This window comes from Vicugna pacos, chromosome 5 (genome assembly GCF_048564905.1).
Source record: "Vicugna pacos chromosome 5, VicPac4, whole genome shotgun sequence".
Lineage (NCBI taxonomy): Eukaryota > Metazoa > Chordata > Mammalia > Artiodactyla > Camelidae > Vicugna > Vicugna pacos.
The window spans coordinates 50,541,378-50,565,346 of record NC_132991.1 but is presented as its reverse complement, the minus strand read 5'-3'; the positions used below and the strand labels follow the sequence as shown (position 1 = coordinate 50,565,346).

Here is a 23,969-nt window from a genome sequence, read left to right as displayed (position 1 = left end):
GGATGAGACTTAAGGGTATGCACATGTGAGTATACTAAGAAAGTGAACTAGGGTTTTATTTTCTGATCTTTTGTGATTTTCTTTGCCCATAGAGGGGTTTTTTTTTAAATTTCTAATTAAATAAGATTTAATGCAATCAATCACAACCTTAAGCAAAATAAATACCCTGATTTTCCAGTAATGATATTTTATATTTAGTAGTTACTTTTAACAATTCTTTTTCTTTTTTACTTTTTAAATTATCATAGATAAAATTGACTTTTGGGGAATGCGCATAGTTCTATGAATTTTAACACATGTATAAATTTGTGTAACCACCACTACAGTCAGGGTATAAAATAGTTCTATCACTCTAGAAAACTCCCTCTGATTTTTTTTAAGCGTTTCAAACCACATAGCTTTTCTTTATAGTGCGAATACATTGTCCTGTCATCTCTCTTAAATTTGTAGTGAATAGACTACCTTACTATTCAATAACTATGTAATCCACCCACCTTTCTAATGTATTTAAGTTCTTCTAATGGCTAATTTTGCACTTTGTTGGTTTGTACTCCTCATCAGGGATGGTTATTATTTCTCCTTGCTACCAAATAGCATCAGCTAATCCAATCCTAAGCTCTAACCTCTGGAGATTTCCTAGACGCTGGTGTCAGTGGATCTGTCCTTGTTCATGTTACATCTGTTTATAAGTTATGCTTTGTTCATCACCCGCATTGTTTTTTGAACTGCCAGTTGTCTGATGTTAATGCTGGAGATTATCTGGAGTGCACAAGAGAATCACTGCTGTGTCTCCCTTTTTATAGGCTCTGCAGATAGTGTTCTTTCTTTTTTCCAAGTATTTTTTTCATGGCTTTGTGCCATACTTTTTCTATGGTTGAGAATTCTTATCACTGTATATTTCTCTGATTATGTGTCGTACATACAAACTGAAGGGAGCAAAGTCACAAGTTATAAGTCAAAACTTTACTTGATAAATATTTAAGCGGGGTTGCATATTAACCAATCTGCTAGGGGCATCTGAGTGTACAAATAGGTCATGCATTTCCAGTAGAATGAATATCTGTAGCATATGAACAACAATAAATATCAACATTTTCTGTGCTATAATATGAGACTGTTATTTATGACTTTGCCATAGATTAAAAAAAACTGAGGAACTTAGATGTATCTGTAACAATCACCACCGAGGTCATTTCAGACACCTGAAGTATTATCACCTCATGTGGGGAAAATATGAACAATTCATTTTAACCCTAACCTTTGGATCTTAAGTTTTCGCGTTCTATGATTCTTTTAAGGTTTTTCAAAGTTTCTTATATAGATATAAGATTTCTTGTAATGTTGTGATTCTCCTGTAATTTTTTGTGTTATGTTTTCAAACCAGTTTTTTGTTTTATTTTGTTTCTAATTCCTGGAACCAAGTATATTACTATTGAATGAGATTCTTTATTATCCTTGGTTCAGAACGAAAAGTTAAAACCTTAAGGATTAATACAGCTGCTTTGACTTGCTCATACTGCTGTCTGTTCTTGGAGGTTATAAATTGACTATTTTATCATTTGCTCTTCAGATGGATCCTGTGCAAAAAGCAGTCATTAACCACACATTTGGAGTGTCCATTCCCCCAAAGAAGAAACAAGTTATTTCTTGTAATGTCTGTCAGCTTCGCTTTAACTCGGATGTGAGTATCACCTTTTCATTGCTCTCTGTAGTCTGTTGAGCTCAAAGTCTGATTGTTCTGAATCTGTGCATCTCTTCGTATTGACGTACTCTCTGGTGGCCACTCCTGTTGGTGGCTCACTTATTTCAGGGTGCCAGATCTTCAAGGGATTTTGATTCAACATTAGAACCTTGAGCCATAGAGGGATAAAAATCAAGAATTTCTCAAACAAAAAAATCAAGGATTTCTCTATGTGATCAGTCTCACCTGTACCATTTTACCCTTAATCCTACCAGTTTTATTTTATTTTCAAAAAGACTTGAATAGCAGAAAATATTTTTATAAGTTTAAAATGCAATGAAAATATGAAAAAAATTAAAATGCAAAATGCTGAAAGAGAGACATTGTTATTACTCTTGATAAAAAGTGTCACATTTAATCTGTGCCAAATCATGTTAAATACCTGAGAGAATAATTTATTATACAATGTATATTTTCCCAGAACATGGAAATAGAGAAGAAGCTTTGTAAATTATTTTATCTCTCTAATATAACCATCCTGTTAAAAAAAAATGATAACATGAAAAGGATACAAATCAATACTTAATGAAAGTTGATTTTTAAATATAGAAATAAAATAACATGAAATCAAATAATCTTAGAATTTATAATACCCAATTACCAAGTAAAGCTAATGATCAATGCAAATCTATATCTGCTGGCTGTATATTATATGTGGTATTTCCTGAGTTATTTCACCATAGAAGTCATTTTTCAGAGTATAAGATTCTCTCATATATAAGATTCACGTTTTTTGGAAATACCAAAATAATACCCTTGTTTGCATATACCATCAAATGATGTTTTGATAATTCTACATAGCAAACATAATGAAAATTATAGTCATTAGAAAAGAGGAGATATGTTTATCATGATTTATAAAAGTATGTTTAATTCAATTTCAACAAAAAATCCAATGAATTTTTTTCTTTTTGGCACCTGATAAAATCTTTTTCAAATCCCTATTCAAGAATTAAAATGTTCCTAATAAATTGAGAACTATGTACTACCAATTCATTCAAAGTCTCGTTATTGTTAAGATGTCATTTCTCCCCAGATTGATCTGTAGACCCAGCATAATCCAGATTAAAATCTCAGAAGACTTTTTTTGTAGAAAATACCAAGCTATTTCTTAAGTGTACATAAAAAGAAAAGCCCTGTAATAGCCAAAACATTTTTTAGGAAAGAACGGTTTGAACAGTTTGAGGACTTACACTTCTTGATTTCAACACATACTATAAAACTTATAGTCATCAAGACTGTAATATTGGTGAAAGGATAGTAGACACATTGATCAGCAGAACAGAATTGACCTGCATCTATATGATCAGTTGATCATCAACAAACTTGCAAAGACAATTCATGGAGAAAAGTTAATCTTTGCAAGAAATAGTGCAATTGGACATATACATGTAAATTAAAAAAAAAAAAGAAACTTGATGGCTGTCTCACACAAAATACAAAAATTAGTTCAATTACATAATATATAACTATAAAGTTAAAACTATAAAGTTATAACTATAAAGTTAAAACTAGTTCAATTACATAATATATAACTATAAATTTTTATAGTTTTTATAAAAGTTTATGTGAGCTTGAGCTAGGCAAAAATTTCTTAAGAAACAAAAATATGCATTATAAAAATGCTTATAATTAGACATCATCAAAATTAAAGACTTCTACTCAAATGACTCTATTGCACTGTTAAGAAAATGAAAAGAAAAGCTATAGACTGGGAGAAAATATTTGTAAAACGCGTGACTTGTATGGAGAATATTTAAATAACTTACAACTCAATAATAAATAATGAATGGGCAAAAGATTTAAATAAGCACTTCACCAGAGAAGAAATATGAATGATAAATAAGTATATAAAACAATGCTCAACAGCATTAGCTATTAAGGAAATGCAAACCACAATCAGATACCACTATACCTATTAAAATGATGAAATTTAAACAAATTGATACTATTACCAAGTGGCAAGGATGAGAACCAACTGGAACTCTCATTCATTGTTGATGGAAATGCAAAATGGTGCAGGTACTTTAGAAAATAGTTTGGTAATTAAAAGAAATTTTATAAAGTTATAGATAACATTTCCCATACAACTCAGCAGTCCCACTTCTAGGCATTTATTCAAGAGAAATTAAAATGTATGTTCATATATATATGTCTTTTATGGTAACTTTACTCATAATTGCCCAAAACTGGAATTGACCCTAATGTCTATCAACTGATGAATGGATAAACAAACTGTGGTATAGTCCTACAATGAAATGCTACTCAGCAATAAAATAAATGATGTACTGATATATCCCGCAAACTGGATGAATCTCAAAGACAGTGTGCTAAATGAAATAAGTTGGACAAAAAGACTCTGTATTGTATGATTACTCTTATACAACTTTTGCAAAAGACAAAACTATGGGGACAAATCAGATTAGTAGTTAACAGGGATTGAGGGTGGGGTTGGGGAGTTGATCACCAAGAAGTGTGAGGGAGCTTTTGGGGATGATAGAAATGTTCTAAATTTTTCGTGTTGTGGTAGTTACACAACTGTTTTGTTTTTCAAAACTTATAGAACTCAATACCTAAAGGGAATTTTACTGTATGTAAAGTATACCTCAGTAAACCTGACTAGAAAAAGGTCGATGTGATAGGAGTCATACAAGTTTGTAAATTGAAGACTAATTAATTATAGACACACCTACTAGATATATTAAACTATAATATTACTACTAGATTTAAGGTATAATAATGAAAGGAATTTTTTTAAAGAAAAGACAGAATAATAAATAGTGAAATAGATCCAAGTATATTTAACAATTTTGCCCACTTATTATCCAGACTTCCACAGTCACATAGGGAAATTAACGTCTCTGTAACTTTACGAATATGAAATGAAAATGTTCATGTTTGCTACTTAACTGGCCACTTACAAAATGAGTGCCCACCTGAAGACATGTTCTTTATTTAGTTCTAGCATTCCCAGTGCAGCAACGCCAGATGTCAAAAACATCTCATAATACAATGCAAATAGAGGGCAAAATAAAACTGCAAAAAGCTTGCAAAAGATGCAGATTTTCATGAAGTCTGTGAATGTCATGTTGGAGAACTGCTAATACAAAGCTACTGGCAAGCGAGGCTCTGCCTGTTAGAATAGTTTGTTTAAGAAGAGAAAACTAACAAGGCTGATGATAGGCAGGCTCTTCAAAACAAAATGTTTGAACCATCAAGTGAATAATAGAGACTTTGGGGCAATTACAAATCCCTTGAATTAAAAAAATATATATTTACATGGTGTGAAAAGCAAATTAATTTTAAAGGATACATTAAAAAATCTTGTTCCACCCTATTCCCCATCCTCCCCACCTCCATGTCTTTCCTTGTCTATCTGTCACCACCTCAGTATTTCTTGTATATCTTTCCTGGGTTTCTTTATGCAAATATAACCAAGTATGTATATACACTCGATCTCCTCTCTTTTCCACTACCTATACAAGGTAGCATACTGTTTACAGTCATTTTTGCCACACATTTTTTACATAACAATATATCCTGGAGAATCTTCCCTATCAGAACATAGTGAGCTTCCTCATTGTTTTTGTTATAGTTGTGGCAGGCAAAGATGTCCACATCCTAATCTCTGGACTCTTACTGTGTTACGTTGTATGGCAAAGGGGAATTAAGGTAGTAAATGGAACTGAGGGCACTAATCAGCTCACCTTAAAATAGACTATCCTGGGTTATCCTTGGGCCCCAATAGTCCTTAAAAGTAGAAGAAGGAGGCAAAAGAGAAGGTTAGAGTGATGTGATTTAAGAACACTCGACTGACCATTGTTGGTTTGAAGGTAAAGAAGAGGCCACATGCCAAGGAATGTGGAAAGCTTCTAGGAGTTGGAAAGTCAAGGAAGTTGATTTTCCCCTAGAGCCTCCAAAAGGGAGTTCAGTCCTGCTGACACCTTCATTTTAGCGCAGTGAAACCCATGTCAGACCTCTGACCTCCAGAACTGTAAGATAATAAACGTGTGTTGCTTTAATTTGCTACAACAGCAATAGAAAACTAATATAGTATTCTTTGTGTAGATGTTCCATAGTATCTAGTCCCTTACTGGTGGACACTTAGGTTTATTTCTGATGTTTTGGAATTACATAGTTCTCATTGCCAATGAATGACAGAATTAGGACATAAATTAAGATCTCTTGCCTCTAAATCCACAACTCTTCCATTATTTTATGTCACCTCCCATAATGACTTTACTCATTTTCTTAGCACTTACTGTGCTATTTTATGCCAAGCACCATACATAGTAGGCTCCAGAGTCCAGCAGCAACTTTTAACATGTGTGTGAATGAAAGCACTCAAGGGTTAATTTTATTAGATCCTTTTAGAACATGTTCTGGGTATTCTGCTCTATATTTTCATCATTGCATACATAGAAAGGCTGCACACTATAGAACACCCACTGAATTGAGCCCTTGAATGTGATTTAAATCCCAATTTTGACCTTGATAAGCCATTTCACCACTGTTGGCCTCAGTTTCTTCTTCTATAATACAGCCTAAAATGGACTACGTGATCTTTGGGAAAACCATTTCAGCTCTATGTATGATTAAAAATAATTTCTGTAGTATTTCCATTAGAAGGACAGAGTATACACACCTCCGTCTTACAGGTGGAACAGCTAAGACCCAGAATGACTATGAGTTTTGGTTTTTATTTGTGTCATGGGTTGGGTGGGGGGAGGTGTGCCAGTCTTCTTTCTCCACCCCAGAATTGCTCTAGGGATAGATTTCACCTTGGACTTGAGCTTTATTCGATGTCAGTAATTTTCTTCGTATTTACTGACAGGGACAGATGTACACATGTGAGCATGTGACCACCTGCCTCCTTGCCACCACTCAAAAGCTCTGTTAATAATGGAGAAAGAAATTAAATTTCTGAGTCATGCTTAGACTCTGGGCAGTAAAGCCACAAAGTCTGGATGGCAAATTCACAAGTGTGACATATACATGTTCTCAGTGTTTAGTAATGGCACTGTAATCTGCATAACTGAGCTCTGCAACTGAGCATTCTTTATTTGGGGTAGAGTTTATTATTTTATAATTACCCTATTTACATTTTAATGTAAGAATTAAGAAGATGCTCGTCCTTATTTTCTTTAATAACATTTCTAAATCAGCCCGAGACTGAATTGGCTTCACTCTTCAGTGTAGAAAATATGTTTATTGAAAAATCTGGAAGGCAGATTTGCACAGTAAACAGACTGCATTCTGCCGTTCTCCATTACCCATCTAAAATGTACCCGGGCAGGCTTCATGCATTAAAATTCAATGTGACCTAGTTTAAGTGTCCAGAAGCCCCCTTCGTCCAGCTTTTATCATCTCCGTAGAACTCCACTGTTGGAAAGCAAAAGGCTACAGCTTTATTTACACAATACAGTGATATGCAAATGAGCATGCATTAATCACAAACATTTCCCAAATGAACCTTTACAAATTGACAGCATTAACTTTGCCAGAGGGCAGGCATTGCAGTCCAGGAATCATAAGTCTTTCCAACCAAGTCCCAGACGTTTGCACAAATGTGTGCGGCACCTGTATCCCTAGTTTCTTCTTGGCCACCTTTTTTTTCCTAAGATGGTTTAACCTGGGCACTGAATGAAGTTGTCCTGCGCCTGAATGCCCCCTTCTTCTCCAGTGAAGGAGTGCACTGCAACTCTAATATGGCCACAAATTGATAAGCCAAAGTCTGAATCGTTCCCTTTAGCTGGGAAATACATTTCTAGAGTTAAACCTTGCCAGGGAAGTACGTCTTCTATCCTGTTTCGTAGTTGATTTTAAAGAAGACTAAAAATTATTGGGCTTTAGGTTTTCAGATGAAAAGACTAGAAACTAGAGCTTTTAACATAGGCTTTTAAGTGGTTCTTGAGGCTTACATTTCTCTTTTTGACTAGGTTGAAAGTTGGCAGATCCCAAATAATTTCTAATTTTCATCTTAATTTCAATTTATTAGGGAAGAGTAGCAGAAGGATAAAGGAAACTGGTCCTTAAACAGATTTTTACCCCAAATCAGAGCAACATAATACTCTCGAAAGTTTAAAAATAGAGATGATCTTCTTTTATTGTTATCTCAGAACAGAGTTAATCATAAATACCCTTTGTTCTTCATGGGCGAATCGAAATGAGAGCATAATGATCTTTTTAATCAAGTTTTATATACTCTAATTCAGGAATTGACCCTGAAATTTTGATACTCAGCATTAATAACACAACTGATTAAGCATGAGATGCAGGGTCCCTAATTGCTGACCCCATTCATTTGGATCTAACTCATTTGAGTTTTTTGAATTTACAGTATCACTTTTTGAATAGCATTATAAACTTCAAGTCATTTGCTGGTCACATTTTCTCTATTTTACTTTTGTGGTTCCTCTGGATTTTTAGTTCTGCTGTATTGTTTTTGTCTTTGTTCTGGTTTTTAGTTACCCAATGTCTCTGTCTCATTTTAGCCCACTGTTCTTTTTGTTGTGTTCTGTCTCCTCACATCTCAAGACAAGGAGAGGACCTCATGCCATTTCATTGATTTACTTTAGACTGACAAAGTACAGATGGACAGGAAATTAAGGATTTGCTTAGAAGTTACAATGACAGGATGACCAGCCATTTGTGTGAACATTTCTGTAGGTGACCTGACTTTCCTATTCTTAACCATAAATCTCACTGAAATTTCAGAAAATGCAATTATCCAACAATCACCCTCAATTCCCACATGACTGCAGTTAGTGTGTAATTGATACATCTGCATCGCCACTTCCCTCTGCATTTTGCGTCTTTTGTCATCCTAGCAGTTTTGATTTGGATGAGGTTATTTAAGTATGCCCTTCTGGACCTTTCCGCCTAGATCTCTTCCTTCTTTTTTTTTCTTTAGTAGTTTTAATCGTATGCCCACTTCCTGATTTCTTTAGCAGTTTATATAATAGAGTCCAAATTTTCTGTCTTGCATAAACAAACTGCCCCCATCCTCCATCTGCCACTGAAAAGGCCTTAGCACTGTTTCTGCTAGAGGCCCCGGCATTCTCTGTCATCCAGCAGGGATGTCAGCAGTCATTAGATGAGGGAGAAAGCCACAACTCAGTATCACATTTACGCCCTTTCCCCGTGCTCTTGGCTGACCCTCCATCTCCTCTAGCCCCCACGCCTAACTCCCCGTCTCTACCAGCTGCCACAAGGCAGCCAGTCCCTGCAGCAGCTGAGGTTCCTTCCCTGGGAAGTCGAAGCGGCCAGGAAGCAGGAACCCATTAGACACCTTGTCGGAAGAGATCTCTTGCAGCGAAAGCAGAAGAGGCACTCAGTGGCCAGGGCACCCGCTGGCGTTTTCTGAACCATCAAGCTTTTTATTTGTCGTCACATCACATTCTTCTAGGGGATTTCGCATTTTGCTATTGGCTGCCTAGTGCTTGCTTTTAACTCCAGAAATTCTGTCCACCGAGTATCAGTGTTTCTCTTTCCCTGTCAAAATGTGTTCTCTTTTACTAAACCACCACGTTCCTCATCTTTTGTTCTCTACTCTGGCTTCTCTGTCCTCCTCCCTCTCCTCTCTCTCTTCTCTTTCCTCCCTTCTTCCTCTTCCTCTGGCACTAAAGTACAACAAATACACTATTTGGCCTTTCTTTTGTGGACATGCATAGTCTTTATTAAGCTTTTTTTAAAGTTAATAATTGGACTCATTGCTTTAAATTCTGAGGCACTTTTCACTTGAAAAGTTCCTAAAAGGTAAAAAAAAATTGTTTTAAGCATATTGAGCATATTATTTGCAACCCTAACCAACATAATGTTTAAAAAAATTATCCTATACTTCCTGAATTTTCAGACATTGCCTTTGATAACTGGTATGTCAAGGAAAGCCTTAACCAGTGGTCTTCTGTTTGGCTCTCCCTACATCACCACTGCCAGATACATCCAACAAAGAATACACATGTTAGGTCTTAGATTAACTGTTCCCTCCTCTTATGTGTACATACACAATCACTGCCTGCTACCTACCCACATCTACTCTATCTGTCTTGAAGGCCCTGGGATAGGTAGCAGCTTCTTTAGTCTATTAATCATGCTGTATTTATATTTCTATACTCATATATAAATTGTGTGTATACAAGTATGTATAAGTATATAAGCAATTTGTTGGTTTTTTACAAAAAAAATTGGTGCTGATAAAATGTGAGAGGCAGAGTTTAAGAATACTGGTGCCTAGCCTGCTAAATTTCACTTATGCTAACAGGGCCCTCCCCCCAATTCAGACATGAAATAAGCCATAGAAGCTGAGCTTATGATGAAGGGATTCGGAGAAAGTCAGACTTAAACTGAATTCTGCAGCTGATCATTAAATAGATACCACCGTGATAATAATCTCCTTGCTGGGTAGGTGAGTGAAAGCTAGTTGTAAAGTTTACATCTGCTGTTAAGCAGTATAAATTATTGGACAAATGAATAATTTTGTAAGTTTGAAAAACCAACCAATTCTGTGAAGAAAAAAAAGAGATGCTGAAGATATAAGGAGTCAATAGCATCAAATGGAAATCTAAAAAGTGATAGCCTGCTTTTGTCAAGCATTTTACATTTTTCCCATAAATAAGACTATTTATAGTGATTCTTAGGTTTGGAAGGTAGTGAAGCAGATAGGAGGTAATTAAAAGCATAAATCTCAGGAGCCTGGGAAGGTAATTCTCTGCTTTGCAGGCAGAGCTGACAAAATGATGAACATTTTTTGCTTCAACATGACAGAAATATAGTGTGGTTGTAGAGAGCAGGAACATAGGGAGCTAAAAATTTTCTTCAGCAGCTGCTGTTTAAGAAAGCTCTGTAAAAAATTTAGCTTGTTTGAGGTATATAGTAGTTACTTATTAAATTTTTAAAAGTTGCCTCAGAAGTAGCACTATAATATTATCAAAGTGTCATAGTCCTTCTCAGAACTACCTTATTTTAAGTGGGCATTTGATAATTTAGGACTGATATTAAATTCATCACTGAAAGAAAGTGAAGTCTAGGATAAAAGCAAAGTTTTAAAAAAAGTGAGCATTATAACTTATGAAGACTCATCAGATCCTGAATTTAACTAATGGGGAAGTTATGCAACATGTATAATGTAATCACTTTGGGATTTTTTTTTTTTTCTTAACCCACATAGATACCTCACATGACATGTTACTTTAGCTACTTCTGTGTGTCAGTAATATTCAAAGTTAGGATGACCCACCTAGTGTGATGTGAAGAACAGTAAAAATGAATGTTACAGGGAAAGTACCAAAACCCACCCTCACATATCGGAATATGTTCTCAACAGAAAACCAGTAAGCATCTATGATTCACCATCAATGCTGCAAGATTTGGTACATTTCCTTTAGATATTGATTTGCCAATCAAACACTAATAGCACCTTTTAGAAAATACTATGGGTCAGGGGTGTGTAGGGGTATAGCTCGGTGGTGGAGAGTATGTAGAGCATATGCTTAGCATGCGTGAGGTCCTGGGTTCAATCCCTAGCACCTCCATTAACAACACAACAACAAAATACTGTGGGTTATCTTTTTATTTTCCTGTGTTACTAACTTTTAGACAAAAGTAAAAGATTCTTGAAAGAATTTTCAAGTCATGTTGTTGGTGATTTTTGTCATCTAAAAGATGCCTTGCCACTTTGGGACTGGGGAAGACTATTAAAGTCTTGTGTATTTTTCTACTTTGTTTGGTATGAATTTCCTTAGTTAAGATTGGTTGTGAAATCCTTACAATGAGATAATGTTTCATTTGATTTTTGTGGTTTGGGATTCTTCGGCTAAAAATTTATGCAGCACACAATTAGAAATCAGGTAGAATTTCTAGGCTGAACACCTGTAGGTTTCCTAAATGATTAGTTGCTGGTTTAAAGTTTATAGTCAGGCTTTATTTAGTACATGTTTGGTTTCCCATAGCTGTCTTTTATTTTGTATGCTAGAGTGAGTAATTGACTATAATTTTCACAACCTTTACAACAAGAAAAAAGTATTACTTATGTAAGACAGCAACAAAACAGAACAAAAAAGCTGGATGCAACAAGAAGTAGTCTTACCTACTCCATTGCTTTCAAGCAAGTGGCTGATTTAATACAGTTCAGAATGTTCTGCAAAAGTAACTTTCACCTTTTAGCTACTTTCATCTCTCAAGCAGCTCTTTGAATAAATTCAAGTGACAGCATTTGCCCTGGAGGCCAGACAACTTTAGATATGGTGGGTCAGCATAAAAAAGAGCAGGGCTTTTTTGGTAGGGGTTGGGGGAAGTGGGGAGCAGGGAATACCTGACTGGTCATAAGGAGCTTTAAGGGACATGGCTTGCAGGAGGGGAGAGGAAAGAATATGAAGAAGTATTGCTTTAGCCAGTTTCTAAGATTTCAAGCTGGGAACCTTTGTCGGAAAAATAGCATTGCTGATCAAGGTGAGTTCTTCAAGAGGAGTAAAGAAGCTGTCTAGTTAGCCAGAGACAGGAGGAGAGCATCAAAATAGTTTCTGCTTAGAAAGTAAGATTTAGGAAGTATGAGACAGGTTCTGTACCCTCATAGACCTGATTAGCTAGCTAGGGAAACAAAACTGATAGACATAGAAACACCGCTGAACTGCTTGGTGTTGACTGTAGGGTAATGCGCATTCACAAAAGCAGACAGCACGTGGGTTAGAATCAGCACAAGCAGACAGGTAGTACTTGTTGGATGCCTGTTCTTCTGCCGGACTCTGTGTTAGATACTCTCCACATGTATTATCTCCGTATTTGTACAGGGATTCATGGAGGAATTGAAACCATAGAAAGCTTGAGAGATGGTCAGCATTTGAAGGGAGAGTAGTGAAGATTTATTAAATACTAGTGCTTAAATAAATAGGGCTACTTAAGGATGTGGTCTATGGATAGGCTGCATGCAGTCCATGAACCTCCTAAAATTATGCAAATTTTTGTCAGTCTGCATACCGGAAACCGTGATCACATAGGAGGATGGTTAAGGTGATTGAATCTTCCATTCCCACAGAGTGAAATGTTCCACAGCTTCCTTTGGTTACGTGCTTCAGGATTTAATCATGTTTAGTATTTCCTCTTACTTAAATCATTATTTAAAAAAAAAGAAAAAGAAAAAAGAAATCTTGGGAGTTTTTTTCCGCCTCACTTTAGTTCTGTCTTCTAGGGCACAGGGAAACAAATATTGTATTCACTACACAGAAAACAGATCTGATGATCAAGAACTCCCAAGAGTATTTCACTCTTTTTAGATTCTGACCTTTGGGGGCTGAGAATATGAGTAAATTTCTGTTAATTTGTATTTCATTCAGATAGAAATGTGTTTTAGTTCTTATCAGGGCATACCTAACATTTCCGGTAACAAGAGCAGATCATTTTTAACATCCCCTCTATAGAACAAAGTTATTTTCAGAAATAATGGTGAATTGACATGACTAATAAGAGAAGCCAGGAAAGAAACTCAGAGACTGTATTAAAGTTTTAATATATTACTTTAACATTAATATTGCACTATTAAAAAAGGAAAAAAGTAAAGAACTGATCCTTTTTAATTACATTAAATTATTTTTTAAATGAGACAAAACTTAAACCTACATACTCTTCTGTCACAGTAATGAATAATATTACAGTAACAGATAAGTAAACTGCAACAAAATCAAAATTATATAAAAGATATACTACTAAATTACACCACTGATATTTTATTTTCTTCTTCATTCGTTGGTTTTAAAGCACGTAAATACTTTAAAAAGAAGAAATTTTCAATTTTCAAGATATTAACTGAAGTCAGTCAAATATGTCATGTATAAGCTGAAATTTTTTATTTACCAAACAAGAGTAATGCATCTCACAGTTGGCACTCTCTCTTTCTTAAAATTTAAACACAAATAGAAATTCTAACCAGCCATGTAAAATGAGAGACTTGAAGTATCCCAAGTTCGGTTTTCTTTCTCTTTACAATCACTGTGCTATCATTATTTCAAATCAGAATTACTGAGATGCTGGAATATGAATGGCAGAGAGTTTGCAAATGGAGACTGCATCTGAAACAAACTGAAGTCATTCTTAACCATTAGGAACTTACTTTCAAAATGAGTAGGTATAGCAGAGTCATTGTGAATTGGGAGTTTGATGATGTGACTACAAGTTCTCAGTATTAACTTCCATATAGTTACTTAAAAGATAAATGACCAAAATACGCTAATTTTAAATTTACATACATAGTATTAAAATTCAGCTGTAACCACAACAATTGTTTAAAACAGACCAACAGTTTTTTTTTTTCAGGAAGAAGTATTTTACTACTAAGTTTAGAATTGCCAGCATGTAGTAATAATGATAAGCAGACTGATTTTTAGTCAGTTTTATTATTGCTTTTAAAATAAATACTGGCAGTGCAGTCTCTTATTTCCCATACTGACGTGGCTATCCCCTCGCTTTATTATACCACAGACGTTTGTTATTCTATTAATACGAATTCTAGTTCTACCTTAAATACTTGTTATATTTAGCATGGAGATACATAGCGCTGACTTATACTTCTAATCACAAAATAGTTTCCCTTTTATCTTCAATAATGCCCACAGAATGTTCTCTGAAATACAGCTTACATTATCCCTGATCTGCGAACATAAGGTAATTACCTGGTTTTTGCTCTGGAAAAAAATAAATTTCTTTATTACTTGAGAGACACCTATGGAGTCCTTTTATGTGATGATTTATTTGTTCATGTCATGAATTTTTGTTTTTTTTAAATATTATTTTGAGAAGAATGGAAAAGAATAGATTCATTAAAGGGACTGTTATCTTATTTCTTGTAGTTTTGTAATTTAAATTGTGTAAGCCAACAAAATGCCCTAGATGCACTTTTAAACTAAAAATACCAAAATCTCTTTATAAGATTGAATTTTTACATTTACACAGGTGGTTATAGAAGGAGATATTAACATCTGTAAATGATGGGAAAATGATGGACATCTATATTTGCAAAAACGCCAGAATAGAAGTACTGAATTTACAGATGTAGATTATAAAATACAAAATTTGAATATCTGAAAGATGTTCTTTTTGAGCTAGTTTCCTAAAGATCTAGACATTGAGTAATTGTCTTTTGCATAAATTTCCATTTTTATAAATGCAGTAAATTCTTATTAATTTGGAGGACATTACTAGGGATTTGTGATCATTCAGGTATGGACTAAATTATACTTTTGTCTGGTCCAAATTCTTTCTTCAAAGATAATGCAAATGAGTGTTGCAAAAGAGGCTAAAGCATAGAGATTTAGAACACCGACAGAACAAATGTTTACAAGCTGATGTAAGTGCTTTAAGGGCACTCATTAAAATACAACCAATGATATAATTTAAAATAATTCTTACATATTTTAATATATCACCTAGGGATCTCTGGTAGCTAACAGCATTTCTCCAAAAATGTTCTACTTTCAACTTTTTTTACCCATTTCATTATGCCCTTTACCCAAATTAATGCACATTGTTGAGGTTTGTCTGAAATTGTAATCATTTAGTAGTATATAATACTATTCGCTTTTTTTTTTTAAGCAAATGATATTTTTGTGACTTGGTTAGCATTTTCCCAGAAAATCTTTTGAGTCAAATGTTTTAACTTCCATAGTATCTAGGTTTTATATTTCATGCCAAACAAGCATTGTTTTGAGGGATGATTTATCCAATTTATTTATCTGCACTGATCAAATTGACTAAATGATGCATAAATCACTGATTTTGTGTTCTAACCTGGGGCTATCTTGATAGACAAGAGAGTGAACTACCATATGTAAGAATTGTTTTTCTAATAACTTATCAATTGGTCTGTTACAAATCTGCTCATTCCACACTGAGAGAGATCAGGCAGCCAGACCCCAAAAATCATACCAACCAGTGACCCCTGATTCAGGCCACTGCTTCTACTCCTAGGCAGAGGTCAGCCAGGAATCTGGAGGAAGTAGGAGGTACTTATTTGATTATGATCACTCTTGATATCAAAATTTTCACTCTTTTAGTCACTGAGTATCCTCATAATTCAGGTATCCAACCAGTGTGCACATTTCTAGTCCAGTTCTTGCCACCCGCCCCATTGTCTGCTAGGATTCAGCCACTGGCTTTCTTTTTTATTGAAGTATAGTTGATTTACAGTGTTATGTTAGTTTCTGGTGTACAGCACAGTGATTCAGTTATATATATATATATATATAAAAGAATTTTTTTTACATATATATATTCTTTTACATATTCTTTTTCATTATAGATTATTACAGGCTATTAAATATAGTTCCCTGTGCTATACAGTAGGACCTTGTTTATCTCTTCTGTATATAGTAGTTTTTATCTGCTAATCTCAAACTCCTAACTTATTCGTCCCCACCCTTTTACCCCTTTGGTAAACCATAGGTTTGTTTTCTGTCTGTGAGTCTGTTTCTGTTTTGTAAATAAGTTCATTTGTGTCATTTCTTTTTTAGATTCCACATTTAAGTGATATCATATGATATTTGTCTTTCTCTGTCTGACTTACTTCATTTAATATGATTATCTCTAGGTCCATCCATGTTGCTGCAAATGGCATTATTTCATTCTTTTTTCATTCTTTTTTCATTCTTTTTTATGGATGAGTAGTATTCCATTGTGTGTGTGTGTGTGTGTGTGTGTGTGTGTGTGTGTGTGTGTGTGTGTGTGTGTGTACTACATCCATTCATCTGTTGATGGACATTCAGTTTGCTTCCATGACTTGGCTATTGTAAACAGTGCTGCTATGAACATCGGGGTGCATGTATCTTTTCAAATTAGAGTTTTTTCTGCATAGATGCACAGTGGCTTTCCTTTATTTCGATAAAGCTGCCTGCCATGCTACTTCTTCCTCTCTCTTTTGGTCTAGTCTCTACTCTTCCTTCAGATCTCACCTTCCATGTCTCTTCCTCACAGGAACTTGTCTAGATTCCCTACTATAAACTAGCCCCACTCCCAGTAATAAATTTTACAACACCCAGCAGTTTTCCTCCAAGAAATGTATCACAGGTTGTAAAGATACCTTATTATGTAACTGTTTGTTTAATATATGTTTCTAATACACACACACACACACACACACACACACACACACAATATTGTTGGCTCTGTCAGGACAAGGACTGAGTATGCATTGTGCATTGCTGTCCCCCCAGTACCTAGCACATTTATTCACTAAATGGATAAATGGTCCTAAAGAGGATTTTTTAAATCTTTAATTTATGCAACCCAAGGGTTGGTTAGGAATTAGTGAATACATTCTCTACAAAGAACACTGTACCTTCTGTGACCTTAAAGTTCACCTCCCCAGACCTTTTTCCACCTCCAGATCATTTTTTCTAAGGAAATGAAGATCATCTTTTACCAGAGTGGCTAAAGGAGAGAATCTGTTCTGTTTTGGATCTTCCCCTGTGAAGGCTGTTTGGACCCTGGGCTTGGGAATTGCTTCAATGGTTCAATGGCATAGTGGTTAAGAACCTAATCTCTCACCGTGGGTTTAAATTCAGGGACTTCCATTTCTGGCAGTGTGCTATTGGACACTTGATTTTTCACAGACTTGGACTAAGAATACCTGTCTCACATGCTTTTATGAGGATTGAATGAGATGCTGACTGTAACACACTTAGCACAGAGCCTGGTACACAGCAAACAGAGCAAACAGTAAATAGTAACTATTTGTCACTATTTTTATTATTGAATTCACAGTAATTTTTGTAACCTGATGTTGTGTTTGCACTCGTCCTGGTTGCTATGTTCTCTCTGTGGTTCTGCATTCCTCAGCTCTTTTAAGTGATGGGTGAGGCGCTATAATTTTCTTTGGAGTAGGAAATATAAATAGACCCCTTATTTCCACAGACATGGCTACCACTATGCTTTCTGTGCAACATTATCAAATATTCTTTCAGGACACAAAGTCCTCATATTGTTTTCCACTTATTTTATGAGGCTGTTTTGAAATTACAGAAGGGTATTTTAGCATTTAAGATGTTATACTTCAATAAGGCTATAGTTCCTCTTTGTTAGTTGTTTATGTATATTTTTAATTATTTTTCCTTTGGAATTTTCACTTCTGTTGACCTCTGGGTTTTATTACTCTCTTGTATATCCAGCTTTTCTGCTGGCCTCTCCTCTGTATCCAGTGCTGATTTCTCTTCCTCATCTTACCTATTAAACATAGCTGTTTCTCAAGATTCTTTCCTAAAAATAGGTTTTCTCCTCTCATTACTTAATTCATCAGGAATCTCATCCATTCCCAGGGTTTCACCTATCATCTACAAAATTTCCTCTGCAAAATTTCCTCACCCCATCACAACTGCATTTTTTTGTTAATCATTTTACCATTATCCCACACCATTATCCTGTTATTTGGGTCTGAAACTTCTAAAATAAACTCCTGTTATTTTTTCTTTCTCTACCTTTACTTTAATTCTGTATATCAAGTAATAAAGACTTTCTCCATTTATTTATTCACTTATTCATCCATGTAATCATTATTTATGAAATGTCAAAATGTTTCAGGCAATGTGCACAGTGCAAGAGGTACAGTGAAGAACAAAAATCTTATAGGTACAAGCCTTAATGAATATTATGTGTCCATTAATCAAATTATTATAAAAATTAATATTTTTTAATTATGAGAAGTGCTATAAAGAAAAGAATCCAAGAATTATGATGTGACCTAGTCTGGGGGATCATGGAAGGCTTCTTAAGGGAGTAATATTTGGGCTGTGTTCTGAAGGCTGAATAGGAATTAACTAGGAGAAGAGAAAAGAGATAGTGTTTTAGGCATGTGTGAAAGGCTAGCACTGTACTTAGGCTCCATTATATTCTCAGAGAGGAACATAGAGCCTGCTACCCAATGAAATAATGGTAGGGAGAAGAACATATAGGTCTTGATTATGATGATTTTAGATTTTAAACCAAGAACAGTGAAGAGACATTGAAGATTTTAAGCAGAGGAATGATATGTTCAGATTTTCACTTTTTAAACATACTTTGGCCACCGTGTGGCGAACAGATCATCAGAGAGCAAGAGGAGTCTTTGGGTGATCACTAAAGAGGCTGTTGCAGTGGTCCAGGTGGAAGATGATGACAGTTTGGACCAAGGTGGTTGTGGTTGAGATGTAAACAGCTGGCTTGATTAGAGAAATATTTAGGAGGGAGTATCTGTAGGACTCAGTGATTGAATGTGCGGGTGGAGGTAGAGGGTGACGATGAGAAAGATCCCTGGATTTAGCTCTTACAACATATGTAGAGTGATGCTGTTAGCAGAAAAGGAATGCTAGGAAAAGGACTAGGTAGTTTTGGCAAGACAGCTTTGGTTTTGAACTTATGTTTAAGGTGCTTTGAGATGTCTGAGTGGATATTATGAGTCTGGAGCTCAGAAGAGAGATCTGGACTAGAGAGGTAGAAACCAGGGAATTATCGGTGTAAAGGTGACTGGGGAAATTGTGTGGGTGAGATTGAACAGGAAGTAGACAGGAACGTTTGGAATGAGAAGACAAGGCTTAAAACTGAGCCTCAGAATTTATCAACAATTCAGTGCCTGGGCAGAGGAAGATGAGCTTGCAAACTGTTCTGAAATGTAGGTGGGAGAACACCAACCTAGAAGGGAGCCTGGGAAAAAGTGCCTTCCAAAGAAGAAGTGAGAGATCGGCAGGGTCAGGTACCCCGATTGGTCAAGCAAAATGAGGAATAAAAGATGTTCTTGGTTTTAGGACTTAGGGCATTGTTGTCTTGGTGATATTTCAGTGGATTGAGGTGAACCAGGTTAGAGAAGCGAAAATGGAGATGTGCATGCAATTAGTTGAACAGATTAGTCTGTGAAATAAGGCAGAAAGGGTGAAAAGCCAAGGTTGAATGTAGGTTGAGGGATGGTCTACTTTGCGTTGGGGAGATCAAGGCTTCTTTAAACACCATGATAAGGATTTGTTCTGGGAAGGGGGAGTTTGATATAAATGTTTAAAAAGAGAAGGGATAATAGACATTAGGGAAGGCAAAAACGGAACAGAATTTCTAGATAGAGATGTGCTTTAATAGGAGGAATAGCTCCTTTTCTGTAAAAGCTCTAGCTTTGCTTTATAAACTCTATAGAGGCCCCTGAAATTTGAAATCTGTGTATTTAGGAACCCCATTACTCCTTGACTTGTTGTGGTGAGAATCTTCTATTTACTCTACTGTCTTTTCTTTCCTTTTAGTAGGTCTTAGCTGGATCAGATTGTGCTGGAACAAAAGCCATCAGTGGCTTCTCATTACTATCTAACTTAAATATGCTATTTGTTAACTACCTTCGCACTACCTAGTGTTTAAGGCCTAAATAATATGGCATTTGCCTTCCTAATCCTTCTTACTCCACACATACCCACATTTCACTCAGACTAGATTATTCACAATTCCCTAAACAAACATTGTTTTATCCAAACATTTTTTTCTTATAGTCTCCTTCTTGGGAATATGTATCTCTTGCCTTTAAAATCATTTCCATTATTGAAGTTTCATCTCGATGGACTTTCTTTTCCCAAATTTTTATACCATTTTATTAAGCCCAGGGCAGGGGTATGTGCACATTTTATTGCCTGATTCCCAGAAATATTGTTAGGAAAACATATAATTATAATATATCCATAATCAAAAATTTGGGTAGGGAGACTAATTAGGAAATGTTTAAGTGTCTGCTTTAATTAAAGTATTTTAAAAATCATTTCTAGTTGTAAAAAGAAGAAAAATAATCATTTGAAACATCTAATGCCTATTTTTGCTTCATGGGTGACAGCACAACTTTGAAAAACAACCTACATACCCATCAGTAAGATACTGTTGAAATAAATTATGGTTCATTAATATAATGGAATAAATATACATATGCATCTTAAAAATTGGAAAGCTTTCTAATTACTTGCTTTAAAATATCTCTAAGATCTATTGCTAAATAAAAAAAGCAAAGTGCAGAACAGCATATGTAGTATATAGGCATTTGTCTAAAAATGGAAGAAAGGAAAAATGCACACACACATATATGTTTGCTTGATAGACTTGTAAATTATCTCTGGCAGGATACACAAAAGGTGGCAACAACTAATGGCTGAGTCTGAGAGGTACACTTTCACTGTGTATGCTTTTGTTTCATACGTCTCAACTGTGTGATGATATTACCTGGACAAAAACTAAATACAGTTTAAATTTAGAGGAAACAAAAGTAACAGCTAATTGGACAAAAATGAAATTCTGTAGAAATTATGGTTGATTCGAGTTCAAAGATTGCAGATATTCCAAATATTGTAACTACTGGTTAAGAAAATTATTCTTTTAAAATCTTTCTGATTCTTCAGTGGTATTTTATTTTGAACCGTTTTTATCTCTTGCTTGGATGGTTATAATAGCCTCCTTTTGCACTTGTGCCTCACCCCCAACACCCCTGCAATACACACATAGCTGTTCTCCACACAGTAACCAGAGTGATCATTTTACAAACAGAAGTCAAACAAGGTTACTCCTGTGTTCAAAACACTGCTGGGATTTTACTCAGAGTAAAAGTCAAAATCCTTAGAATAGCTATTTGCAGTCCCTAGACCCAAAATGGTCTTCTCCCAGATATTTACCTGGTTAATTGCCTCACTTCATTCAGGGGTCTGTGCAAATGCCCTCTCAACAGAAACTTCCCTGAATACCTAAAATGACATTCAACCCATCCTTGTCCTCCCTCCTTACTTTTCCTTATTTTTAAAAGCACCACCTAACATATTCATAAATTTAACACTTACTTAAAATATATGTAAATTTATGTTTTATGTTTATGTCCCCATGCTAGAATGTAAGTTTCACTAGACCTGCATCCCACACTTGGAATGATGCCTGGAACATAATAGATATTCAAAAAGTATTTGTTGAATGAAAGAATGAATGGGCTCCCAGCATTAAATTCCTGCTTTTAGAAGATTTTCCTTACTCTATGCAAAATGTAGATATATATGTTATCATATATATATTTTTATATATATATATTCCCTTCCTCTATCCCAAATGTATGTATATATATATATAAAGTTTCTGAATAGAATACGACATTGTGTGTGTGTAGAATACACAATGTCGTATTCTATTCAGAAACTTTATATTGTGTCTATACCATACAGTAGGTGCTTCAGGAGACTCAAAGATGAGTAAGCACTCTTCTTGGTGAGCAGGACATTTAGATACTATTTCACAGACTTAGAAACTGAAAGTCCACTTAGCATTCACTGATTATATTGAAATACTTGATATTTATGGGTTAATCATATTTATAGGCATTTTTATTTTAGTTTTTCCTCTAAATTAGTAGACTAATTTCTTTTATGTAGGAAAGGTTGACCAGATTAAACTGGAATGGACATTTCTAGTTTAATCTGGTACTTTAGCATAAAGACAGCCATAACATGATTCAGGTTGGCTAAGTGACTACTAAAGATGTACATTTTCATTATTTTCTCTTACTAATACTTGTATGTTTTGAAACGGTATGGTATTAATCTTCACATTTATATATTTCACTTAATTTTAAATTATAAAATGTCTACTGGATTTTAAAAATTGGTTTAGGACTTTGGGTATGAGTATTATAAAAATCTATTTTGTAAAAGAGATTTTCAAATGAGTAATAATAAATAATATATTAAACATATTTAAAATATTAGTAAAGCCATTTTTCAGTCAATTTTTTGAGCATTGCATTTTCAAAGTTACTTTGCCACTTTTATCTGCATTAAGGGTATTATATATCAAATATAAGGAGATACAATGTAAATTCTAATTTTAGATTTATATCATTTATGTAAATTTCTTCACCATGGAAATGGAAGTAAATGTAATACCTTCTAGACTGATTAAAAATTAATGTGTGGAAGCCTGGGAGCCTAATTTAAAGGACTATCAGAAGACTTGAATTAGCTAGAGAGTCACAGCTTTAATGCGCAGACTTGAATTAGATTGCATTACTTATCACTGAGTCACAAAAATCGTTCTTGTAAAGCACACAATGGCAATCCATTTCCCCAGTGAAAGATAGCAGCACTCTCACACACGTTAGAAACTTTGGATGTCACTGTGAAATCACTGTAAACTCTTCTTTATATTTCAAGGCAATGGAGAATTATTAACTAAAATGTCCCAGTTTAATATGAAATTTGAAATTATTTTAAGAGAGGTGGATAATATTGAATACTTTTGGGAAAATCAAAAAATAAATGAGTCAAGTATATTAAGTAATTATTAACAAATCCTTGATATTTTATAATGTATTATAAAAATAAAAGATGATATCCATGTGTTTCATAAAAATTCTAAGATTTAGTCATTTTAACAAGTTAGGTCCCATATGCATAATTCTTTGAGACAATTAGATATTTTCATAAGTTATAAATGTTCCTATTATTACATATTCAAGATTGTTAGTGTACAGAGCACTAATTTTCCCATTTTGAGCATAATAACTTAGTATGGTTTATCAAGTGCATTCTGTGTGGAGTTCTTGACTTGCTCCCCTTACAATTTGGAAGCGAAGTTAAGAGCATATTTTGTCAGGGTTCATTTACTTCATCTTGTCTCAGTTAAGCTTGAGTGCACATACTAAGAGTTTGCACATACCTTATCATTACATTGACTCAGATACTGAGCCCCCCAACCCAGAAGACAAAGTATATCTTTAAAAAATTTTAACATAATATGAAATGAAGAAGTAAGCAGTCTTGTTTTTTTTTTAGAGTAAGCATCTCAGATACCTTTTGCTGAATTCTTAACTATATTGTGGTGAAGTTAAAGAAGTTGTGACATTAAATAAGACTGATTTTATTATTCATTATCTATATTGAAAAAATTCACATAAACCTACTTTCATTAGGTTGATGGGGGAAAAATCTTTTTCAAAATATAGTCTCTATAATTTGCAGTATTCATAAATAGAATGAAGAAATTAGTTTTCTGGGATGAACTTTACCTTGACACATATAAATGATTAATTTGTTTTTAAAAGGAGATGATTTTTAATTATGGCCTAATTAGAAAAAAAGGAGATGACAGGAAGAGAGATCAGAATTCAACAAATGAAAGGATGTGGGGCTTAGATCACAGTTGATATAGTCAGGCTCAAATAACTGTCTCTTTTATGTCCTGTTCTAATTATCCCTAAGCGTAAGGTGTAGTTGAATATCCA

At 34.6% G+C, this 23,969-nt stretch overlaps 1 protein-coding gene across 11 annotated transcripts in view; it reads left to right on the top strand.

The window, feature by feature from the left end:
• The window catches only part of ZNF385B (zinc finger protein 385B), a 367,671-nt gene that overhangs the window by 306,491 nt on the left and 37,211 nt on the right, over window positions 1-23,969 (top strand). For all 11 annotated transcript variants that reach the window (XM_072961238.1, XM_072961239.1, XM_072961242.1 and 8 more), the window contains one exon: window positions 1,571-1,681. In XM_072961238.1, the coding sequence (XP_072817339.1) occupies window positions 1,571-1,681 (111 nt within the window). The remainder of the gene's footprint in view (window positions 1-1,570; window positions 1,682-23,969) is intronic.